The sequence below is a fragment of the Ranitomeya variabilis genome, chromosome 4 (assembly GCF_051348905.1).
Source record: "Ranitomeya variabilis isolate aRanVar5 chromosome 4, aRanVar5.hap1, whole genome shotgun sequence".
Classification (NCBI taxonomy): domain Eukaryota; kingdom Metazoa; phylum Chordata; class Amphibia; order Anura; family Dendrobatidae; genus Ranitomeya; species Ranitomeya variabilis.
Window position 1 is genome coordinate 630,999,440 of NC_135235.1, and position 20,617 is coordinate 631,020,056.

At 46.4% G+C, this 20,617-nt stretch overlaps 2 protein-coding genes across 2 annotated transcripts in view; both read left to right on the forward strand.

The window, feature by feature from the left end:
* LOC143768145 (uncharacterized) overlaps positions 1–20,617 on the forward strand; it is a 73,121-nt gene that overhangs the window by 46,133 nt on the left and 6,371 nt on the right. Inside the window, 1 exon segment of the mRNA XM_077256833.1 lies at positions 905–995. Within this exon segment, the coding sequence (XP_077112948.1) occupies positions 905–995 (91 nt within the window).
* LOC143767259 (uncharacterized) overlaps positions 1–20,617 on the forward strand; it is a 220,866-nt gene that overhangs the window by 9,445 nt on the left and 190,804 nt on the right. The window lies entirely within an intron of this gene.

Genomic DNA, 20,617 nt, shown 5'->3' on the forward strand with positions numbered 1-20,617 from the left:
TCTGACGCCCTCTCCTACATCATTGCTTTCAACTGTATCGGCATCTATGAAGCCAATACAGTAGAATGCGGCGCACGGGGGGTGCTCTGGCACAAGTCGGGCCCCTGACTCACAGGCCCCACAGCGTCCATGTGGTGTGTCGCTGTTGGTGGCACCCCGCTGGCCTGGGGCCCCTTGGGGAGCAGGGGTCCTAGGCAGCTGCCTGGTCTGCCTGCCGCTAACGCCGGCCCTGCGTGTAGTGGGTGTACTTTATGCAATATACAAGGTGCCTTGGAGGTATCTATATTGGGAAAACTACAAACAAGGATGAATCTACACAGAGACAATTGGGAATTAACTGGACAAAACGAAAACCCTAATTTGATATCCTTGGCTTATCTTTAGATGGCATCACTCCTTTCATATCATGAACAAATGTCATGTTGTAATATCTCTTAAATGTTGTGCTCGTCTTTTTATAAACTTGCCTGAAGAAGGAGGCAGTGTGCTCTGAAAGCTTGCAAGTATACTTTTTGTGGTTAGCCAATAAAGGTATCACTCCGAGAATACTTTTGTCATTTTTGGGCCTAAAAGTATTTACATCAATTTTTATTCTCTCGTAATTTTTGAAGATTGTGTTGCTGCACAATTGAGCACCACCACGTCTGGCATTCTCTTGTAACCAGCATTGCGTACTGCAGTGGTATATACTTTCAACAATGCCAGTTTGCTGATATTTTAAAATTGATGTAAAGCTGGTCATAGATACTAGATGTTGTCTGGATCTTCTAACAATTTTATACAGGAGACCTGCTATAGTGTCATTTTTTGTTTTCATGTTAATTTATGATCTTTTCTTCCCTTCTAAGTCATTCCACACAACTTCTTCCCCATCTGTCTGTAACTTTTACAATCTTTCTTTCAGGGTAAAGATCTGCTCCATATTAATGCTACGGAGACATATGTGTGGGGTGATGGGTGGTGTAAAGAGGAGATTCCTACAGATAACTGCACAGGTGAGTAGTGACCACTAAATGCACAGAGGTCCCAGATATTACTCGTTCATTGGCTTGCAGAATTTCTTTATGTATGGAGTGTTTTTTCGTTATACAGAGCTTTTCTTGTGGATTTTACACTTAAAGATTGTGTTTAAAATAAAAAAAAACACTTTTGTACTATTTTTTTTTTTTTACCATAATCGCTTCTGCAGAGTTTCATACTTGGGATCGTGGACTCACTGCTCCACGGGCTGGGCTTCCTAGGAGGGGCATGGCTAAGCGGCTACCTGATTTTCACTAGAGCTCCTGGGTATAACCTGGGAACCTCCATCCCTTCCTAGGCTATAAACATCTGCCCCGAGCTGTCCGCTTTACCTCTGCTGGTTAATAAAATGTCGGGAAGTCTTGTGCCATTTTTTATCAGAAAATAATTTAGTACAATAAAAAAAAGTACATGTATAGTAAGCTACACTAGCACTGGACTAATTATATATTTAACTTCCATCTTTATATCTATCTATATCTATCTATTCTGTGTGTATTGTGGTAGGTTGAGTCACTCAGCTGCTTGAGAAAGACACAGGAACGCTTCTTGGGTCAAACACCTGATGGTTTATTAAAGCACAACATAAACTTTGGCAGGATTTAACAAAACAAACGTGGTCTTTCAGGCATAACGGCAAAATATAACTATTTCAGAGTCCATAAGCCTGTGGAATTTGCCTGCTCAGGAAATACTAAATCTTCAGCTCCTCTTGGAGCTACCGTCTGGAGGCTTGCCTGTCTCCAAACACAGAGAAAAACAAAAAACATGTAGCTAGCCATTTAACTTCCCAACCACACCCTTGAGGTGGAGATATGGTGAGTAGGCATCCCGCCCATCTCTTACACCTATTCATAAAAAAAAACCAAACCCTGATAATGGCTGGTTAACCCCTCAGCACATAGCATCCTGGAGAGAAACTTTTGGGTTTCGCATAAGGAAAGATAGCAATCTTCATGACACATATCTCCCCTCACATACAGCGCCAGTGACCCTGTCACAGTAAATATTCTATTTTGTCGGGTCACTCTGTGATTTTACTGTACAGGGCAGATGAATTGCCGGCTTTTCATAGGACATAGGTGCATAAAAATTGGCCGGCACTCGCATGGTTCGAGTGCTGTGCAATTTTTTTTTCTCCCACACATTGGCGAGTCTCGTCTGAGATACGAGGACAGTTGCAGAATGCTGAATTTTTTTTCTCAGTCCGATTTCAAGTGAGAAAAAAAAATCGCAGATGAACTATAACTCATAGATTAACATTGGTCAGAGTGGAATCTGATTTTTTTTTTTTTATCAGATTGTACTTTTCTTTTTTTCTCGCAGATGAGTATGAGCCCTCACAATGGAGCCTTGACTACATTTTCTTTGTATGGTCATTATCTGTAGCACTTGTGTATTATTTTTTCTTCTTTATCGTTATGTATCCTGTTAGTGTAGTTTGTCCATCATCACTCAAGAAAGGAGCAGCCACTGACAGACCAAAATTCTTTACCAGGGTTGAGTCTGTAGATGCACAACCCCAGAAGGTGAATTTATTCACCACTTATCTACACTTATTTTAGGTTTATTGTGTGTCGAAGGCAACGTGTCTGCTTTTTACATTTTTTTTCTTGCTGCACCGTTCTGTATACTAGAGAATATTCTCAGCCTAATAACTTCAATGGCATTTTCATGACCAGCAGAATATACTGGTCTATACATATAACTTTATATGCCAGTATATTAGAAGATAAAATATAGATGCAAAACAATAAACATGGACATAGCTTGTGCAATCATAACAACTTGTACAAAACACTGAGCACATTATTTTTGGAGAGCGCTAAATGTTGGTGACCATAATAGTTCAATTGCATTTTTGAATAACACCATCCGTTCTAACACATGATGTACTGGAAAGCAAGAAAAAAAAGTGTGGCAAAATAGCAAAAAAAATAATTCCACATTTGTTTTTTTTTGTTTGTTTTTTTTCCCACAGCATTCATTTTACTGTAAAAATGATCTGTCTACAGCCCTTTCTTTGTGTGCTCTGGGACTTATAGTTTTGCCCAGACTAGTCGATATAGACTTAAATTCTGTCAGAGTTTGCTCTCTGCTGTGTGATCTGGGTGGTGCTACAAGCTATTTAAGCTCCTGAAATCCTGCTGTCCACTACCAGTTATTATATTTACCTTTGTCTACTTGTACCTTGTTATTCTCCCAGTGTCTTATGACATCAGTAATCATTAATTGTTTGCCATTAAGTGTGCCTTAAGGTACCTTCACACGAAGCGACGCTGCAGCGATAGCGACAACGATGTCGATCGCTGCAGCGTCGCTGTTTGGTCGCTGGAGAGCTGTCACACAGACCGCTCTCCAGCGATCAACTATGCCAAGGTCCCCTGGTAACCAGGGTAAACATCGGGTAACTAAGCGCAGGGCCGCGCTTAGTAACCCGATGTTTACCCTGGTTACCAGCGTAAAATCTAAAAAAAACAAACAGCACATACTTACATTCACGTCCCCCTGCGTCCACTTCCTGACTGACTGAGCGCCGTACAGTGAGAGCAGAGCGGTGACGTCACCGCTGTGCTGCTTTCACTTTCACTTTGCAGCGCTGAGTCAGAGGAGGAAGCAGACTGCAGGGGACGCAATGTGAGTATGTGCTGTTTGTTTTTTTTACATTTTACGCTAGTAACCAGGGTAAACATCGGGTAACTAAGCGCGGCCCTGCGCTTAGTAACCCGATGTTTACCCTGGTTACCAGTGTAAAATATCGCTGGTATCGTTGCTTTTGCTTTCAAACACAACGATACACAGCGATCGGACGACCAAATAAAGTTCTGGACTTTATTCAGCGACCAGCGACATCACAGCAGGATCCTGATCGCTGCTGCGTGTCAAACGAAACGATATCGCTAGCGAGGACGCTGCAACGTCACGGATTGCTAGCGATATCGTTATAATGTCGTTTCGTGTGAAGGTACCTTTAGTGTAATGGTGCCAAACCTAACGGTGTTACTACATACCACAAAAAACTGACTTGGAATAAGCTAAAATACTTAAGCCTAAGCATGCTAGATGGGTACTCTTCTTGTCAAGATTTGATTTTGTTCTGACACTTAGACCTGGGACTAAGCATATAAAAGAAGATGTACTTTCCTGATATTTCTATCCTCATCCGGAGGACACTGAAACTATTTCTATTCTTGCCAAAGGTATAGTTGTGTTTTCTGTTCTCCTAGATGTTGCACAGGAAATCCGCAGATCCCAAGAGTTAGCCCCTGATAATGCTCCCACCCACGGGCAGCACGGTAGCTCAGTGGTTAGCACCGCTACTTTGCAACATTGGGGTCCTGGATTCAAATCCTACTGACGATAACATCTGCAAGGAGTTTGTATGGGTCTCCTCGGGGATTTCCTGTTTCCTCTCCCTCCAAAACATACTGATGAGGAATTTAGATTGTGAGCATCATTGGGGACAGCAACAATAATAATGTATGGAAAGCGCTGCGGAATATAACACGTTTGTTCCTCATCAGTTACATTTGTGAGTCCTATAGTGATCCTGTGACTCAGTTTTCAGAGGTCACCTTTGGATTTATAATACTCTTCACCTTGTGGCCAGGTATTTTTGGTAGCCAACTATAGTTCGAGATTGTAAGGAATAATATATATAACTAGATGGCAGCCCGATTCTAAAGAATCGGGAGTCTAGAATCCATATATACTTTATTTATTCAAATGTAAGAATAATTTGGTGGGCGGGGACCCTCGGCCTCCGATTTGGTTGGCGGGGCCCCACGGCCTCCGATTTGGTGGGCGGGGTCCCTCTGCCTCCGCTTTGGTTGGGGGGCCCCCTCGGCCTCCGCTTTGGTGGGCGGGGCCAGGCCCCTCGGCCTCCGCTTTGGTGGGCGGGGCTGCTCGGCCTTCGATTTGGTGGGCGGGGCTCCTCGGCCTCCGATTTGGTTGGCGAAGCCCCTCGGCCTCCGATTTGGTTGGTGGGGCCCCTCGGCCTCCGCTTTGGTGGGCGGGGCCGGGCCCCTCGGCCTCCGCTTTGGTGGGCAGGGCTCCTCGGCCTCCGATTTGGTTGGCGGGGCCCCTCGGCCTCCGATTTGGTTGGCGGGGCCCCTCGGCCTCCGATTTGGTGTGTGCTCTGCCTGGGGCCACTGTGCTCTGCCTGGGGCCCCATATGCTGCCTGGGGCCCCTGTGCTCTGCCTGGGGCCCCATATGCTGCCTGGGGCCCCTGTGCTCTGCCTGGGGCCCCTGTGCTCTGCCTGGGGCCCCATGTTCTGCCTGGGGCCCCTGTGCTCTGCCTGGGGCCACTGTGCTCTGCCTGGGGCCCCATGTTCTGCCTGGGGCCACTGTGCTCTGCCTGGGGCCCCATAAGCTGCCTGGGGCCCCTGTGCTCTGCCTGGGACCACTGTGCTCTGCCTGAGGCCCCATATGCTGCCTGGGGCCCCTGTGCTCTGCCTGGGGCCACTGTGCTCTGCTTGGGGCCCCATATGCTGCCTGGGGCCACTGTGCTCTGCCTGGGGCCACTGTGCTCTGCCTGGGGCCCCATATGCTGCCTGGGGCCCCTGTGCTCTGCCTGGGGCCCCATATGCTGCCTGGGGCCCCTGTGCTCTGCCTGGGGCCCCTGTGCTCTGCCTGGGGCCCCATATGCTGCCTGGGGCCCCTGTGCTCTGCCTGGGGCCACTGTGCTCTGCCTGGGGCCACTGTGCTCTGCCTGGGGCCCCATATGCTGCCTGGGGCCCCTGTGCTCTGCCTGGGGCCCCATATGCTGCCTGGGGCCCCTGTGCTCTGCCTGGGGCGCCTGTGCTCTGCCTGGGGCCACTGTGCTCTGCCTGGGGCCACTGTGCTCTGCCTGGGGCCCCATATGCTGCCTGGGGCCCCTGTGCTCTGCCTGGGGCCCCATATGCTGCCTGGGGCCCCTGTGCTCTGCCTGGGGCCCCTGTGCTCTGCCTGGGGCCCCTGTGCTCTGCCTGGGGCCCCTGTGCTCTGCCTGGGGCCACTGTGCTCTGCCTGGGGCCCCTGTGCTCTGCCTGGGTGTAGGACACTGGTGACGTCACTTATCTCCGGACATTAGCTCCGGACATTAGCTCCGGACATTAGCTCCGGACATTAGCTCCGGACAAAGCCACGGAAGTTGGCACAAATTGCAGGAAGTAGTATTCTAGGCAATTATATATTAGATAAATATATATATATATAATAAAATATTGTTTCCAATCAAGGAAATTATTTTTGTTCCAAATTCTGGAGGGCATTCTGTAAAATTATCTACCACTCAAAGGCCAATGGTCAGACTGAATGTGCTAATTGCCAGCTCGGCTCCAGTGACGTAATCCTAATTACAGTTGCATCATCTACTTTTATAAATGCTCCATGTGAGGTATACAGTTTGAAGATTTCTTAGCTTAGTTTCTTAGCATACCGACCTGTTTCTATTTTTTTTTTTTCAGATATGCCTTATTCTTTAATTAACAAAGCGGATAGTTTTTGTTACATATGCGAAGTAGTAACTTTTGCATCACAAAGGCAAAACTTGACTACAATGATAAGGACAGACTCCTACAACCTGTATTTTGGCTTCAGAATAGCAGATCACGTCAAGAGATGGGCTTCACACATATGATTAAAATATCTGTGCATCACATCTTACCTAGTGATTGCATGGGAAAAGGCAATCTATGCCTTTTGCAGTCCCAATGATCTGGAGAGAGCCAACCGATCACACTATCAATTGCTGTTTCTGCTTGGTGCCCCCCTTGAAAAAGGAGTTTTAAGGAAGAAGAGGTGGACTTTACAGTATCCAAACATTCCATCTGCAATATGCCCAGTACCACATGCAGAAGGACTGCTGAGTCCAAAAGTACCAGAAACCTTTCCAGTCAAGTCAAGTGAGGATGAAGAGGGCGCTTGATGTCATGAAACATCATCCTTTCATGACTCCGACTTTGTCCACAACCTCAACCGAGTCAGACCTTATAACACAAAGTGATCTGAATGATCTTGTTAGAGATTTGGATCTGCCCAAGAGTAAGGTTCAACTTCATAGAGGGTGATCTTGTGGCATGCAAGAACATCAATAGTTTAATGGAAGCTCTGAAGATAAGTCATAATCCAGAGGAAAGGAGGCTCTCCATCGATTCTTCCAAAACAAGCCTTAAAGCGGTCTTCTTGTATAATGTCAATGTGCTACCTTCAATTCCAGTAAGTTATGCAGTCCACATAAAACAAACAACATAAAACAGCTGTGGGGGGGCATGAACTATGACCGACATTTGTGGCCACACTGTGGTGACTAAGGCTACTTTCACACTTCCGTCTTTATGAAGACGTTGCAGTGCGTCGTTCTGTGCAAAAAACGCATCCTGCAAAGTTGCCCGCAGGATGCGTTTTTTGCACATAGACTTGTATTACCGACGCACCACAACGTATGGACACATGTTCCATACGTCGTGGCACTGGATGCGTCTGTAATTGGCGGACCATCGTCACAAAAAAGTTCAATGTAAAGTTTTTATGTGCGACGCGTCCACCGATTTTCGAACGCGCATGCGCAGCCAAAACTCCGCCCCCTCCTTCCCGGAACTCATAATGGGCAGCGGATGTGTCTGAAAACTGCATCCGCTGCCCACGTTGTGCACTATTTGCACAATGTCCTTCGGTACGTCGGGCCAACGTACATGTGAAAGAGGCCTTAATGGTGGTTGCCTTCTAACTTGGTCTCCAGGGTTAATACACATAGTACTGCTGTTGTGAGGTGAGTGGGATGGTTGTGCAAGAGAACATCACTACAATAAGCAGACTGGCCTCTCCGACATTCACTTCAACCAGGGAGTAAAAATGTTCGGCATCCAGCACTTGTTGACCCATATAAGATTTTGTTACCACCATTACATATCAAGTTTGGCCTGAAGAAAAGCTTTTTAAAGTCTAATGGATAAAAATGCAAAAGCATTCAAGTATCTCAAAATTTCCAAGGTTGAGTGAAGTAAAGATAAAAGAAGTAGTCTTTATTGGACCTCAGATTCATAAGCATCTATAAGATGAGGAGTTTCTCAGTTTGTTTTTTTTAGAAACTCAAGAGCAGATAATTATGAAGAGTTGGTGGAAAATCTCCTGAAAACATGTAAGGATCTTGGCTATAACCAGTGGCGTAACTACAAAGTTATGGGCCCCGGTGCGAACTTCCAAATGGGGCCCCCCCCCGCAGCCCTGCCATACAACTCAAGGTAACCCCCATAGAATACAACGCAGCCCCCCTCATAGTGCTCCATACCGTTGATTATTGCCCCATAGATGCTCCATATAAAGCTGCCCCATATATAATGCTCTGCACCGTTCATTATGGCCCCATAAGATGCTCCGCACAGCCACTTGCCCCTTATAGTGCTGCACAAGCGTTATGGCCCCATAAGAAGCTCCGCACAGCCACTGCCCCTTATAGTGCTGCACAAGTGTTATGGCCCCATAAGATGCTCCATCCAGCCACTGCCCCTTATAGTGCTGCACAAGAGTTATGGCCCCATAAGATGCTCCGCACAGCCACTGCCCCTTATAGTGCTGCACAAGTGTTATGGCCCCATAAGATGCTCCGCACAGCCACTGCCCCTTATAGTGCTGCACAAGTGTTATGGCCCCATAAGATGCTCCGCACAGTCACTGCCCCTAATAGTGCTGCACAAGTGTTATGGCCCCATAAGATGCTCCGCACAGCCACTGCCCCTTATAGTGCTGCACAAGAGTTATGGCCCCATAAGATGCTCCGCACAGCCACTGCCCCTTATAATGCTGCACAAGAGTTATGGCCCCATAAGATGCTCCGCACAGCCACTGCCCCTTATAATGCTGCACAAGAGTTATGGCCCCATAAGATGCTCCGCACAGCCACTGCCCCTTATAGTGCTGGCGCTGCACAAGCGTTATGGCCCCACAAGTTGCTCCGTATAGCCACTTGCCCCTTATGCTTTTGCTGCCATAAAAAAAAAAAAAAAATCACATACTCACCTCACCTCTCTCTCTTCGCTCAGGACCCCCGGCACTATCAATATTTACCTGGCTGCTCCTGGTGCGGCTCCGTCTTCGGCACTGACGTTCAGCAGAGGGCGCGCACTGACTACGTCACCGCGCCCTCTGACCTTGAACGTCACTGCCAGAGGACGCTGATGACAGAGCCGCACCGGAACGAGGAGAGGTAAATATCGCCCAGCGCTGCGCAGCGCTGTATACTCACCAGTCACCTGCAGGCTGCTCCTGGCGCTGCGTCCCTGCTTCTTCCACCGCTGCATCTTCTTCCTGTATTGAGCGGTCACATGACCCGTTCATTACAGAAATGAATATGAGGCTCCGCCTCTATGGGAGGTGGAGCCGCCTATTCATTTCTGTAATGAGCGGGACCATGTGACCGCTCAGTGCAGGAAGAATCTGCAGCGCTGGAAGAATCAGGGACTTCCAGGGACCGCGCCGGGAGTAGGTAAGTATAATTAGAGAGCGGTGACGGCTCCCTGCTGCGGGTCACTCACAAATGGGTGCAATCATGGGTCATTTCATTCTCCGGCTTACTGTCCATGGGGCCCCCTAAGTAGTCTGGGCCCCGTCGCAACTGCGACCGCTGCGACCGCGGTAGTTACGCCCCTGGCTATAACATATCCTAGAAAGATTCATTTCTTACATTCGCAACTAGACCATTTTCCATCAAACTGCTGAGCACTGACTGACTTTTATTTTTCGGTCAATATGGCCATGTGAGGCTTTGTTCACATGATCCTTTTTTCGCTGCGGATTTTTCAGGTCCTGATTTGTGAAACCCGCAGTGCAAAACCTGCGGTGGTTTTCACTGCGGTTTTCAGTCCTTTTTCTACTGCGGATTCCACTGCGGGTTTCCAGCTGCATTTTCCTATTGGTGCAGGTGGAAACCCGCTGCGGAATCCGCAGAAAGAATTGACATGGTACTTCTTTTTTTCCGCAGAAAATCAGCGCGGATTTTCCAGCGGAAAAAAGGAACGTCGGAACAGCGTTTTCTTTTTTCCATAGGGTAACATTGTACTGTACCCTGCATGGAAAAAGGATGCGGATCCGCAGCTTCAAATCCGCTGCGGATCCGCAGCAAAAACCGCATCGTGTGAACATAGCCTGAGGGCTTGTTTTTTTTTTTTTTGTTTTTTTGTGGGACAAGTTGTACTTTTGAACACCACCATTGATTTTAACATATCATGTGCTAGAAAACGGGGACAAAAATTCCAAGTATGGTGAAATTGCAAAAAAAGTGCAATTCTACAGTTTTGTTTTGTTTTTTTTTTAAAAAAACATGTTCACTAAATGCTAAAACTGATCTGCCATTACGATTCTCCAGGTCATTGCGAGTTTACAGATACCAAACATGTCTAGATTCTTTTTTATTTAATTGTTTAAACAAATTTGGGATTTATTTTTTTTTCACAAAAAAAAAAAAATGGCTCCATTTTCCAAGACTTGTAGCGTCTACATTTTTAAGTGATCTGAGGCTGGATGAAGGCTTATTATTGTGTGCCAAGATAATTTTTGTATGGATTTTTGATCACCCGTTATTGCTTTTTATTGCAATATAGTGGCGACCAAAAAAAGTAATTCTGGGTTTTTAATTTTTTTTCTCGTTATTCCATTTAGCAATGGGGTAAATTCTTTTTCTTATACTGATTGGGCGATTCTGAACACTGTGATACCAAATATGTGTATATTTGTTTTGTTTTGTTTTTATTTTGAATGGGGCGAAAGGAGTGTGATTTGAACTTTTTGGCCATGTTCACACGTTCCTGATTTCCCTGCTGTTTTTCTGCACTATAAACCGCAGCTCTTGGCAGAAAACGCAGGTGCGGTTTTTGGTGCGTTTTTGGTGCGTTTTTTTGTGCGGTTTTTAGTGCGGTTTTTTATGCAGTTTTCTCTGCAGATTGTCTGTGTTTGACACAAATAAAGCTTTAACTGCAGTGGGGAAAAAAAAGAAAGAAATGATGTCATTTCCTTGTCCAACCCTTTTCTTCTTCCATCCTCCATTTTGGGACTAAACACCAAAATGAGTGGACGTGTTTTGAATGACAGCGCTCCGCAGAGTGCTGAGCGTAGGCCAGATCACAGCCCGCGGATCCAGCTCTATCCAGCTATTTAAGTGCCACATATTTAAGGCTATGTTCACATTTGCGTTGTGCGCCACAGCGTCGGCGACGCAACGCACAACGCAGACAAAAACGCCATGGGTATTTTAACCCCTTCCCAGGCCACAAATATAACTTTTATTTTTTTGCCGACGGTTTGATGGTTTCATTTATACCATTTTAATTTGCATATGATTTTTTGATCGCTTTTTATTCACTTTCTTTTGTGAGTCACATTTTTAGCGTGTTTATTTGTTTTTACGGCGTTCACCAAATGGAATAAATAACACCGTAACATAGGATATAATGGGACTAGAGTGAGTAAAAAGGAGGGCAAAAAATTAATAAAGTTGATGGGGGAGCTACAGTACCCAGAGAGATTAGCAAAATTAAGATTATTTAGTCTAGAATAAAGATGACTGAGGAGTGACCTAATAACCATGTATAAATATATAATGGGACAATACAAATATCTCTCCGAGGGTCTGTTTATACCAAGGAAGATGACGGTCACAAGGGGGCATTCGCTGTATCTGGAGGAGAGAAGGTTTTTCCACCAACATAGAATATGATTCTTTACTGTTAGGGCAGTGAGAATCTGGAATTCCTTGCCTGAGTAGGTAGTGATGGCGAACTCAGTCAAGGGGTTCAAGAGAGGCCTGGATGTCTTCCTGGTGCTTAACAATATTGTATTTTACAGTTATTAGGTTCTTTAGAAGGACGCAGATCTGGGCATTTATTCTGACGGCATATAGGCAGAACTGGGTGGATAAATGTCTTTTTTCGGCCTTGCTAACTACAGTGGGGGAAAAAAGTATTTAGTCAGCCACCAAGTGTGCAAGTTCTCCCACTTAAAAAGATGAGAGCGGCCTGCAATTGACATCATAGGTAGACCACAACTATGAGAGTCAAAATTGAGAAACAAACCCAGAAAATCACCTTATGTGATTTGGCAAGATTTATTTTTCAAATTATGGTGAAAAATAAGTATTTAGTCATTAACAAAAGTTAATCTCAATATTTTGTTATATATCCTTTGTTGCCAATGACAGTGGTCAAACGTTTTCTGTAAGTCTTCACAAGGTTGGCATACACTATTGGTGGTATGTTTGCCCATTCCTCCATGCAGATCTCCTCTAGAGCAGTGATGTTTTGGGCCTGTCGCTGGGCAACACGGAGTTTCAACTCCCTCCAAAGATTTTCTATAGAGTTGAGATCTGGAGACTGGCTAGGCCACTCCAGGACATTCATATGCTTCTTACTCCTTTGTGCTTGGGATCATTATCATGCTGAAAGCCCCATCCACGTTTCATCTTCAATGCCCTTGCTGATGGATGGAGGTTTGCACTCAAAATCTCACAATACATGGCCCCATTTATTCTTTCGTGTACATGAATCAGTCGTCCTTGTCTCTTTGCAGAGAAACAGCCCCAAAGCATGATGTTGCCACCCCCATGCTTCACAGTAGGCATGGTGTTCTTTGGATGCAACTCAGCATTCTGTCTTCTCCAAACACGACAAGTTTTGTTTCTACCAAACAGTTCTACTTCGATTTCACAAAACTATATGACATTCTCCTAATACACTTCTTGATAATCCAAATGCTCTCTAGCAAACTTCAGACGGGCCCGGGCATGTACTGGCTTAAGCAGGGGGACGTGTCTGGCACTGCAGAATCTGAGTCCCTGGTGGCGTAGTAGGCTACCATCTGTAACACTTGTTACTGTGGTCCCAGCTCTATGCAGGTCATTCACTAGGTCCCCCTGTGTGGTTCTGGGATTTTTGCTCACCGTTCTTGTGATCATTTTGACCCCACGAGGTAAGATCTTGTGTGGAGCACCAGATTGATGGAGATTATCAGTGGTCTTGTATGTCTTCCATTTTCTTATTATTGCTCCCACAGTTGAGCTGCTTGCCTATTGCAGACTCAGTCTTCCCAGCCTGGTGCAGGGCTAATATTTTGTTTCTGGTGTCCTTCGACAGCTCTTTGGTCTTCACTAGAGTTGAGCGACTTTTACTTTTTTAGGATCGAGTCGGGTTTCGCGAAACCCGACTTTGTCAAGAGTCGAGTGAAATCGGCCGATTATCGCGCAAAGTCGGGATCGACCGAAACACGAAACCCAATGCAAGTCAATGGGGAAGCAAAGTCAGCAGTGAGTGGAGGACAGGAAAACACCTACGGTGCCCATTTTAATGTCAAAAACATCAATTCGTGTCACTTAAGCTTGTGAATCTTAATTTACCTTATAATAATAGTTAGGCATTGAAAATTGGGGGTCATTTGGCTAAAGTTGTGGGGGGGGTAGGGCTGGCTCAAGTTTTTCGTGGGCCCAGGAAACGCGGACTACGTCACGGCAGTGGAGCAGGGAGAGAACAGTATTTCAACTTTGCAAGTGCTGTGATCCTGAGCTATCGGGGGGGCCCACTCGTTCGCATTGGCACTGGCACAGGGCCCCTCAAAGTACGGCGTTGTGTTTGACGGCGGGGGCGCCTCCCACCGGCAGAGACACTTTTGAGTACTATGAGGGGCCCTGTGACAGTGACGTCGCCAAGGAGTATGCCCTCCCCACCTGATGAAGGAACCTGCACTTTCATCTGCGCCTTCCTCTTTGTCCCCGTGTAAGGTGGTATAGTATGCTGGAAGGGGAACCTTACTTTCAGCAGGGTCAGATTCTGGCTGTGTAGAGTGCAAGGGGAATGTAGTGGTCTGGGTCAATGTACCAGCAGACTCATGTAGCACTGGCTGGGCAATGGGCAGGATGAGGAAACACAGATATAGGCCCAAATAATAAAGTGGGCTAAATGCAGTTCAAAATTGGTAACAGGAGTAAACAGGCGGCACTGCTTTGTTCAGTGGAGGAGAACACCAAGGAGCGGCAGACACCGTTAGTAGGGCCCAACCAAACTAGTATGCCAAATGCAGTTTAATATCTGATAATATAGGCCGAAAGTCTGAAGATTGAAGCTCAGCTTTGTTCAGTGGAGGACAACACCAGGGAGCGTCAGACACCGTTAGTAGGGCTCAACCAAACTAGTAGGCCAAATGCAGTTTAATATCTGATAATATAGGCCGAAAGCCTGAAGATTGAAGCTCAGCTTTGTTCAGTGGAGGACAACACCAGGGAGCGGCAGACACCGTTAGTAGGCCCAACCAAACTAGTATCCCGAATGCAGTTTCATGTTAAAAATATAGGCCGAAAGCCTGAAGATTGAAGCTCAGGAAAAAAAAACAGGAGAACAACAAGGAGCGGCAGACACCGTTAGTAGGGCCCAACCAAACTAGTGGGGCAAATGCAGTTTAATATCTGATAATATAGGCCGAAAGCCTGAAGATTGAAGCTCAGCTTTGTTCAGTGGAGGACAACACCAGGGAGCGGCAGACACCGTTAGTAGGCCCAACCAAACTAGTATCCCGAATGCAGTTTCATGTTAAAAATATAGGCTGAAAGCCTGAAGATTGAAGCTCAGGAAAAAAAAACAGGAGAACAACAAGGAGCGGCAGACACCGTTAGTAGGGCCCAACCAAACTAGTCGGCCAAATGCAGTTTAAAATTTGTAAATATAGGCCGAAAGCCTGAAGATTGAAGCTCCGCTTTGTTCAGTGGAGGACAACACCAAGGAGCGACAGACACCGTTAGTAGACCCAACCAAACTAGTAGCCCCAATGCAGTTTTCAAATTCCTATAGGCTGAAAACCTGACAATTAAAGCTCAGCTTTTTTCAGAGGAGGACAGCTGTATTGAGTGGCGCAGACAGACACAGGTAGTAGGCCTTAAACAAAAAAGTTGGCTCAATGCAGTTTAAAAAAGGTTAGAGGGATACACAGGCAGCATTGGTGTGGTTAGCGGAGGACAATTGGAAGGAGTGGCGCAGACTTACTAGGCCTAAAATTAAAAAGTAGGCTCTATGCAGGTTCAAATAGGTTACAGGGGTACACAGGCAGCATTGGTGTGGTCAGCGGAGGACGATTGAAAGGAGGGACCGCAGACAGACTTACTAGGCCTAAAATAAAAAAGTAGGCTCTATGCAGGTTTAAATAGGTTACAGGGGTACACAGGCAGCATTGTTGTGGTCAGCGGAGGACGATTGAAAGGAGGGACCGCAGACAGACTTACTAGGCCTAAAATAAAAAAGTAGGCTCTATGCAGGTTTACATTGGTAACAGGGGTACACAGGCAGCATTGGTGTGGTCAGCGGAGGACAATTGGAAGGAGGGACTGCAGACAGACTTACTAGGCCTAAAATTAAAAAGTAGGCTCTATGCAGGTTTAAATAGGTTACAGTGGTACACAGGCAGCATTGGTGTGGTCAGCGGAGGACAATTGAAAGGAGGGACCGCAGACAGACTTACTAGGCCTAATATAAAAAAGTAGGCTCTATGCAGGTTTAAATAGGTGACGGGTACACAGGCAGCATTGGTGTGGTCAGCGGAGGACAATTGGAAGGAGTGGCGCAGACTTACCAGGCCTAAAATAAAAAAGGAGGCTCTATGCAGGTTTAAATGGGTTACAGGGGTACACAGGCAGCATTGGTGTGGTCAGCGGAGGACGATTGCACCGAGGGGCAGACACAGTTAGTAGGGCCAAAAAAGTAATAGGCTAAATGCAGTTAAAAATAGGTTACATGAGTACGCAGGCGGCCTAGCTTTGTTCAGTGGAGGACAACTGTAAGGAGTGTCTGACACAGTTAGTAGGCCCAAATAATAAAGTGAGGTTAATGTTTGGCCAAAAAAAATGTTCACAAATAAACAGGTGGCATAACTAGGTAAAGGGGTGGGCTCCTCTGCTGACTTGCAGACAGTGGTAGTTGGTGCAAAGTATTAACTGGTGTAAATGTAGGACAGGGCCCCTGAATATTTTTACTAGCAACAATCATGTCAACAAATTGGTATTGGCAGTGCCATTGAAGGATTTAACAGCACAGACTACACAGTGGTGGAGCAGTGAGAGGTAATTTTGCAAGTGGTAGAGCACTGTTTGAGCTGGGGGGGGAACACTCTCTCGTGGGCGGCGGTACTGGCCCAGGGCCCCTCATGTTACGACGGTGTGTCTGACGTTGGGTGTGCGCCACCACCGCCAGAGACACTTCATTGTACTATGAGGGACCCTGTGCCAGTGCCGTCAGCCAAAAGTGGGAACACCCACCTGTTCAGCCAAACGGCACTTGCACGGGTGCTTGCGCCAAGTGGTGACCACAGCCCCATGGGGGGAGTCAGCCCATTTAGGGAGGTGTAAAAATGGCCTATGGTTAACATACAGCAGCTGCAAATGGAGAAATTGGAGCAGTCAGTAAGACGAGTCCAAAAGCAAGACCTTTTTACAGGAAAGCTGGGTGTCAGCAGGGAAAGGTGGGGCAAAATAATTAGAAATCCATGATTGGTTCATTTTAATGAAGTTTAGATCATCAACATTTTGGGTAGCCAGACGAGTCCTTTTTTCGGTCAGTATTGAACCAGCAGCACTGAATACTCTTTCTCATAGCACACTAGCAGCTGGGCAAGCAAACTCCTGCAATGCATATTCTGCCAATTCAGGCCAGGTGTCTATTTTGGATGCCCAGTATTCAAATGGGAATGACGTGTGAGGGAGAACATCGATATAGGAGGAAAAATAGTTAGTAACCATACTGGACAAATGTCCCCTGTCACTTTGAATTGATGCTGCGGTACCTGTCGTGTCTGCGGTCATTGCGAAATCACTCCACAACCTGGTCATAAAACCCCTCTGTCCAACGCCATTTCTGATTTGTGCACCTCTAACACCTCTGCCATGTTGCCCCCTGCAGCTCATGTGAGAAACATCACCGCCGCTGTGTGCTGGTAATGCCTGAACCAAACGGTCTACAAGAGTTGCTTGTTTGGTAGCCAATATTTACTCAAGGTTCTCATGTGGCATGATATTTTGCAATTTCCCTTTATAGCGTGGATCCAGGAGGCAGGCCAACCAGTAATCGTCATCGGTCATCATTTTGATAATGCGGCGGTCCCTTTTTAGGATACGCAAGGCATAATCCACCATGTGGGCCAATGTTCCAGGTGTCAATTCACTGCTTGTGCTGGGTTGAGGAGCACTTTCTGGCAAATCAACATCACTTGTCTCCCTCAAAAACCCTGTACCTGACCTTGCAACGCCACCAGTTTCTATTGCCCCCTGAGAAGCTTCCTCCTCCCATAAATATTCATCCCCATCATCCTCCTCCTCCTCTTCGTCCGCCACCTCGTCCAGGAGACTTCCCGGACCAGACAATGCCTGACTGTCATCAAGGCTTCCCTTGTCCTCGGCTGCAGACGCCTGCTCTTTTATGTGCGTCAAACTTTGCATCAGCAGACGCATTAGGGGGATGCTCATGCTTATGATGGCGTCATCTGCACTAACTAGGCGTGTGCATTCCTCAAAACACTGAAGGACCTGACACAGGTCTTGTAGCTTCGACCACTGCACACCTGACAACTCCATGTCTGCCATCCAACTGCCTGCCCGTGTATGTGTATCCTCCCACAAATACATAACAGCACGCCTCTGTTCGCACAGTCTCTGAAGCATGTGCAGTGTGGAGTTCCACCTTGTTGCAACGTCAATGATTAGGCGGTACTGGGGAAGCTTCAAAGATCTAAAAAAAAAACACCATAAGAGGAAAAACCTCCACTATACTAAACAAAAAAACACCAGAACACAGGCAGAGAAGCTTTTTTTAGATTAGGACTGCCAATATACAAGGACCCTTGACGTGGGTTGGCAGCTTAAATATTGTGGCCATAATATCAACCAATACCTTGCATACATTGTTATGTTTTTGTGCACTGTATATTTTTCCAGGGTGCGACTGGGCCCTAGATGGCTCTGTACACTGTGGCCTCTGTTCACATGGGATGCATCATGGTTAGCCCGCTATACATATGGCGTCATTAATAGGCTTTGCACCATATACTTTGCATTCCTGTGTGAACATGCCACATACAGACTATTTTTTGCACGGGTGCTCCAAGCGGCCAATTCCTGATTGTAGGTTGGCTGCATTAGTATTATTTGCACCTGTGTATTTGCTATCTCTACTTGGGCCTGGTGCACCCTGGTTAGTGCAATTGTTGGAGGCCCTGAACAGGTAAGCATCTCTGCCTGTGTTCTGGTGTTTTTTTGTTTTGTATAGTGGAGGTTTTTCCTCTTATGGTGTTTTTTTTTTTGGTTAAATGTCTACCCATGCAACTTGTATTTAAATTTTTGACATTCTGACCTCTGCTGAAGGTCCTTGAGCATTTTTTACAGATCACTTTGCACTGATCATTCGGATCTTGGTTAAAAAATTGCCAGACTGCACTCTTCCTACTATCGAATACCTTTTCAGGCATTGCACACTGTGCTACTTTAACCGGATGGCCTCGCTGTCCTACAACTGTTTTTGGTTTGGACACACGTTTTTGGCCAGATACAGGCCTGGCAGATGACAGCTGTTGCGATGTTGATACCTGCTGCGGCTCCTCTTCCGCTTTAGAGCTACTGCCAACGGCACCCTGTTCCCCCAATGGCTGCCAATCGGGGTCAACAACTGTGTCATCTATCACCTCCTTTTCTATGTCCTGTGCACCTTCCTCTGTGTCACCGTATAAGCCGGTGCTATAGCTTTCGGGACGGGGCACCATAGTCTCATCAGGGTCAGATTCTGGCTCAGTACACTGCGAGGGCAATGTTGTGATCTGAGTCAATGGAACAGCATAATAATCTAGCTGTGGCTGTGCATCTGTGCACTCCATGTCCGATTCATCATGTAATGGGCATGGCCTGTTAACAATTTCCCTTTCTAACCCAGGCACGGTATGTGTAAAGAGCTCCATGGAGTAACCTGTTGTGTCGCCTGACGCATCCTTCACTGTTGTTCTGGGTGAAGGACACAAGGAAGCGACTTGTTTCTGACCGGGAGCATCCACTGACGACGCGCTGCTTTTAAATTTTGCCCTTTCCGAAGAGGAGGCGAAAGAGCTAGAGGCAGAGTCAGCAAGGAAAGCCAAAACTTTTTCCTGCTGCTCCGGCTTTAAAAGCGGTTTTCCTACTCTCAGAAAAGGGAGCGTTCGAGGCCTTGTGTAGCCAGACGAAGACGCTGGCTCAACAACTCGAGACTTAGGTGCTATATTGCTTTTCCCATGACCACCTGATGCTCCACGACCACCACCACTACCATCATTACCAGCTGGCAATGACCGCCCACGGCCACGACCTCTTCCATCAGACTTCCTCATTCTTGGAAAAATGTAACCAAACTAACAACCGTTATATGGTACTGTAAAACCAGGTAGAAGGTGTACGTAAACTTGTTGTGAATTTAAATTTCCCTTAATAGGTGTGGGAGACTGCTGGGAAAATCAGGCCCACTGTATTACTCCACACAGTTGTAGCATCAGAAAGTGGCTGACAGATATGCCACAAACAGGACAGACGCAGATGTACTTTGTGGCAGTATTAATCTCCCTTTTAATTTGTGGGAGACAGCCAAAAAAATCAGGCCCACTGTATTACACTACACAGTTTCAGTGTCAGAAAGTGGCTGACAAATATGCCACAAAAAGGACTGACGCAGATGCACTCAGTGGCAATATAAAACTCCCTTCTTATGTGTGGGAGAATGCAGAAAAAAATAGGCCCACTGTATTACACTACACAGTTTGAGTGGCAGAAAGTGGCTTGCAGATATGCCACAAACAGGACTGGCGCAGATGTACTTTGTGGCAGTATTAATCTCCCTTTTAATTTGTGGGAGACAGCCAAAAAAATCAGGCCCACTGTATTACACTACACAGTTTCAGTGTCTGAAAGTGGCTGACACATATGCCACAAACAGGACTGACGCAGATGTACTTTGTGGCAGTATAAATCTCCCTTTTAATTTGTGGGAGACAGCAGAAAAAATCAGGCCCACTCTATTACACTACACAGTTTCAGTGGCAGACAGTGGCTGGCAGAAATATTTTTTTAAAAAAGGGACTGTACTACAATAACAATCTCCCTACAATGATCTCAGTCAGGACAAGTATGGCAGCCAGCAATAAAAAGGACTGCTGCACACAAAAGTGTGGACAAATAAACAAGATAACTGTGCAGAAAGGAAAGAGCAGCAGGATTTTTGCTTTTAAAAAAGCAGTTGGTTTGCACAGCGGCGTACAAACAGCAATACAGCTATCAGGGAGCCTTATAAGGCAGCCTTATAAGCTACAGAGCTGATGCACAGATATCTAGCCTCCACTGTCCCTGCAAAGAAAAGGTGGTGTTGGACAGTGGAAATCGCTACAGCACAAGCGGTTTGGGGGTTTATATTTCCTCCCTAACAATATCCCTGCTTCTGACGAAGCTGAAGCAAACCCTCCCTATGCTACGATCGGCAGAAGTAAGATGGCGGTCGGCGTGCACGCCCCTTTATAGCCCCTGTGACGCCGCAGAAAGCAAGCCAATCACTGCCATGCCCTTCTCTAAGATGGTGGGGACCGAGACTT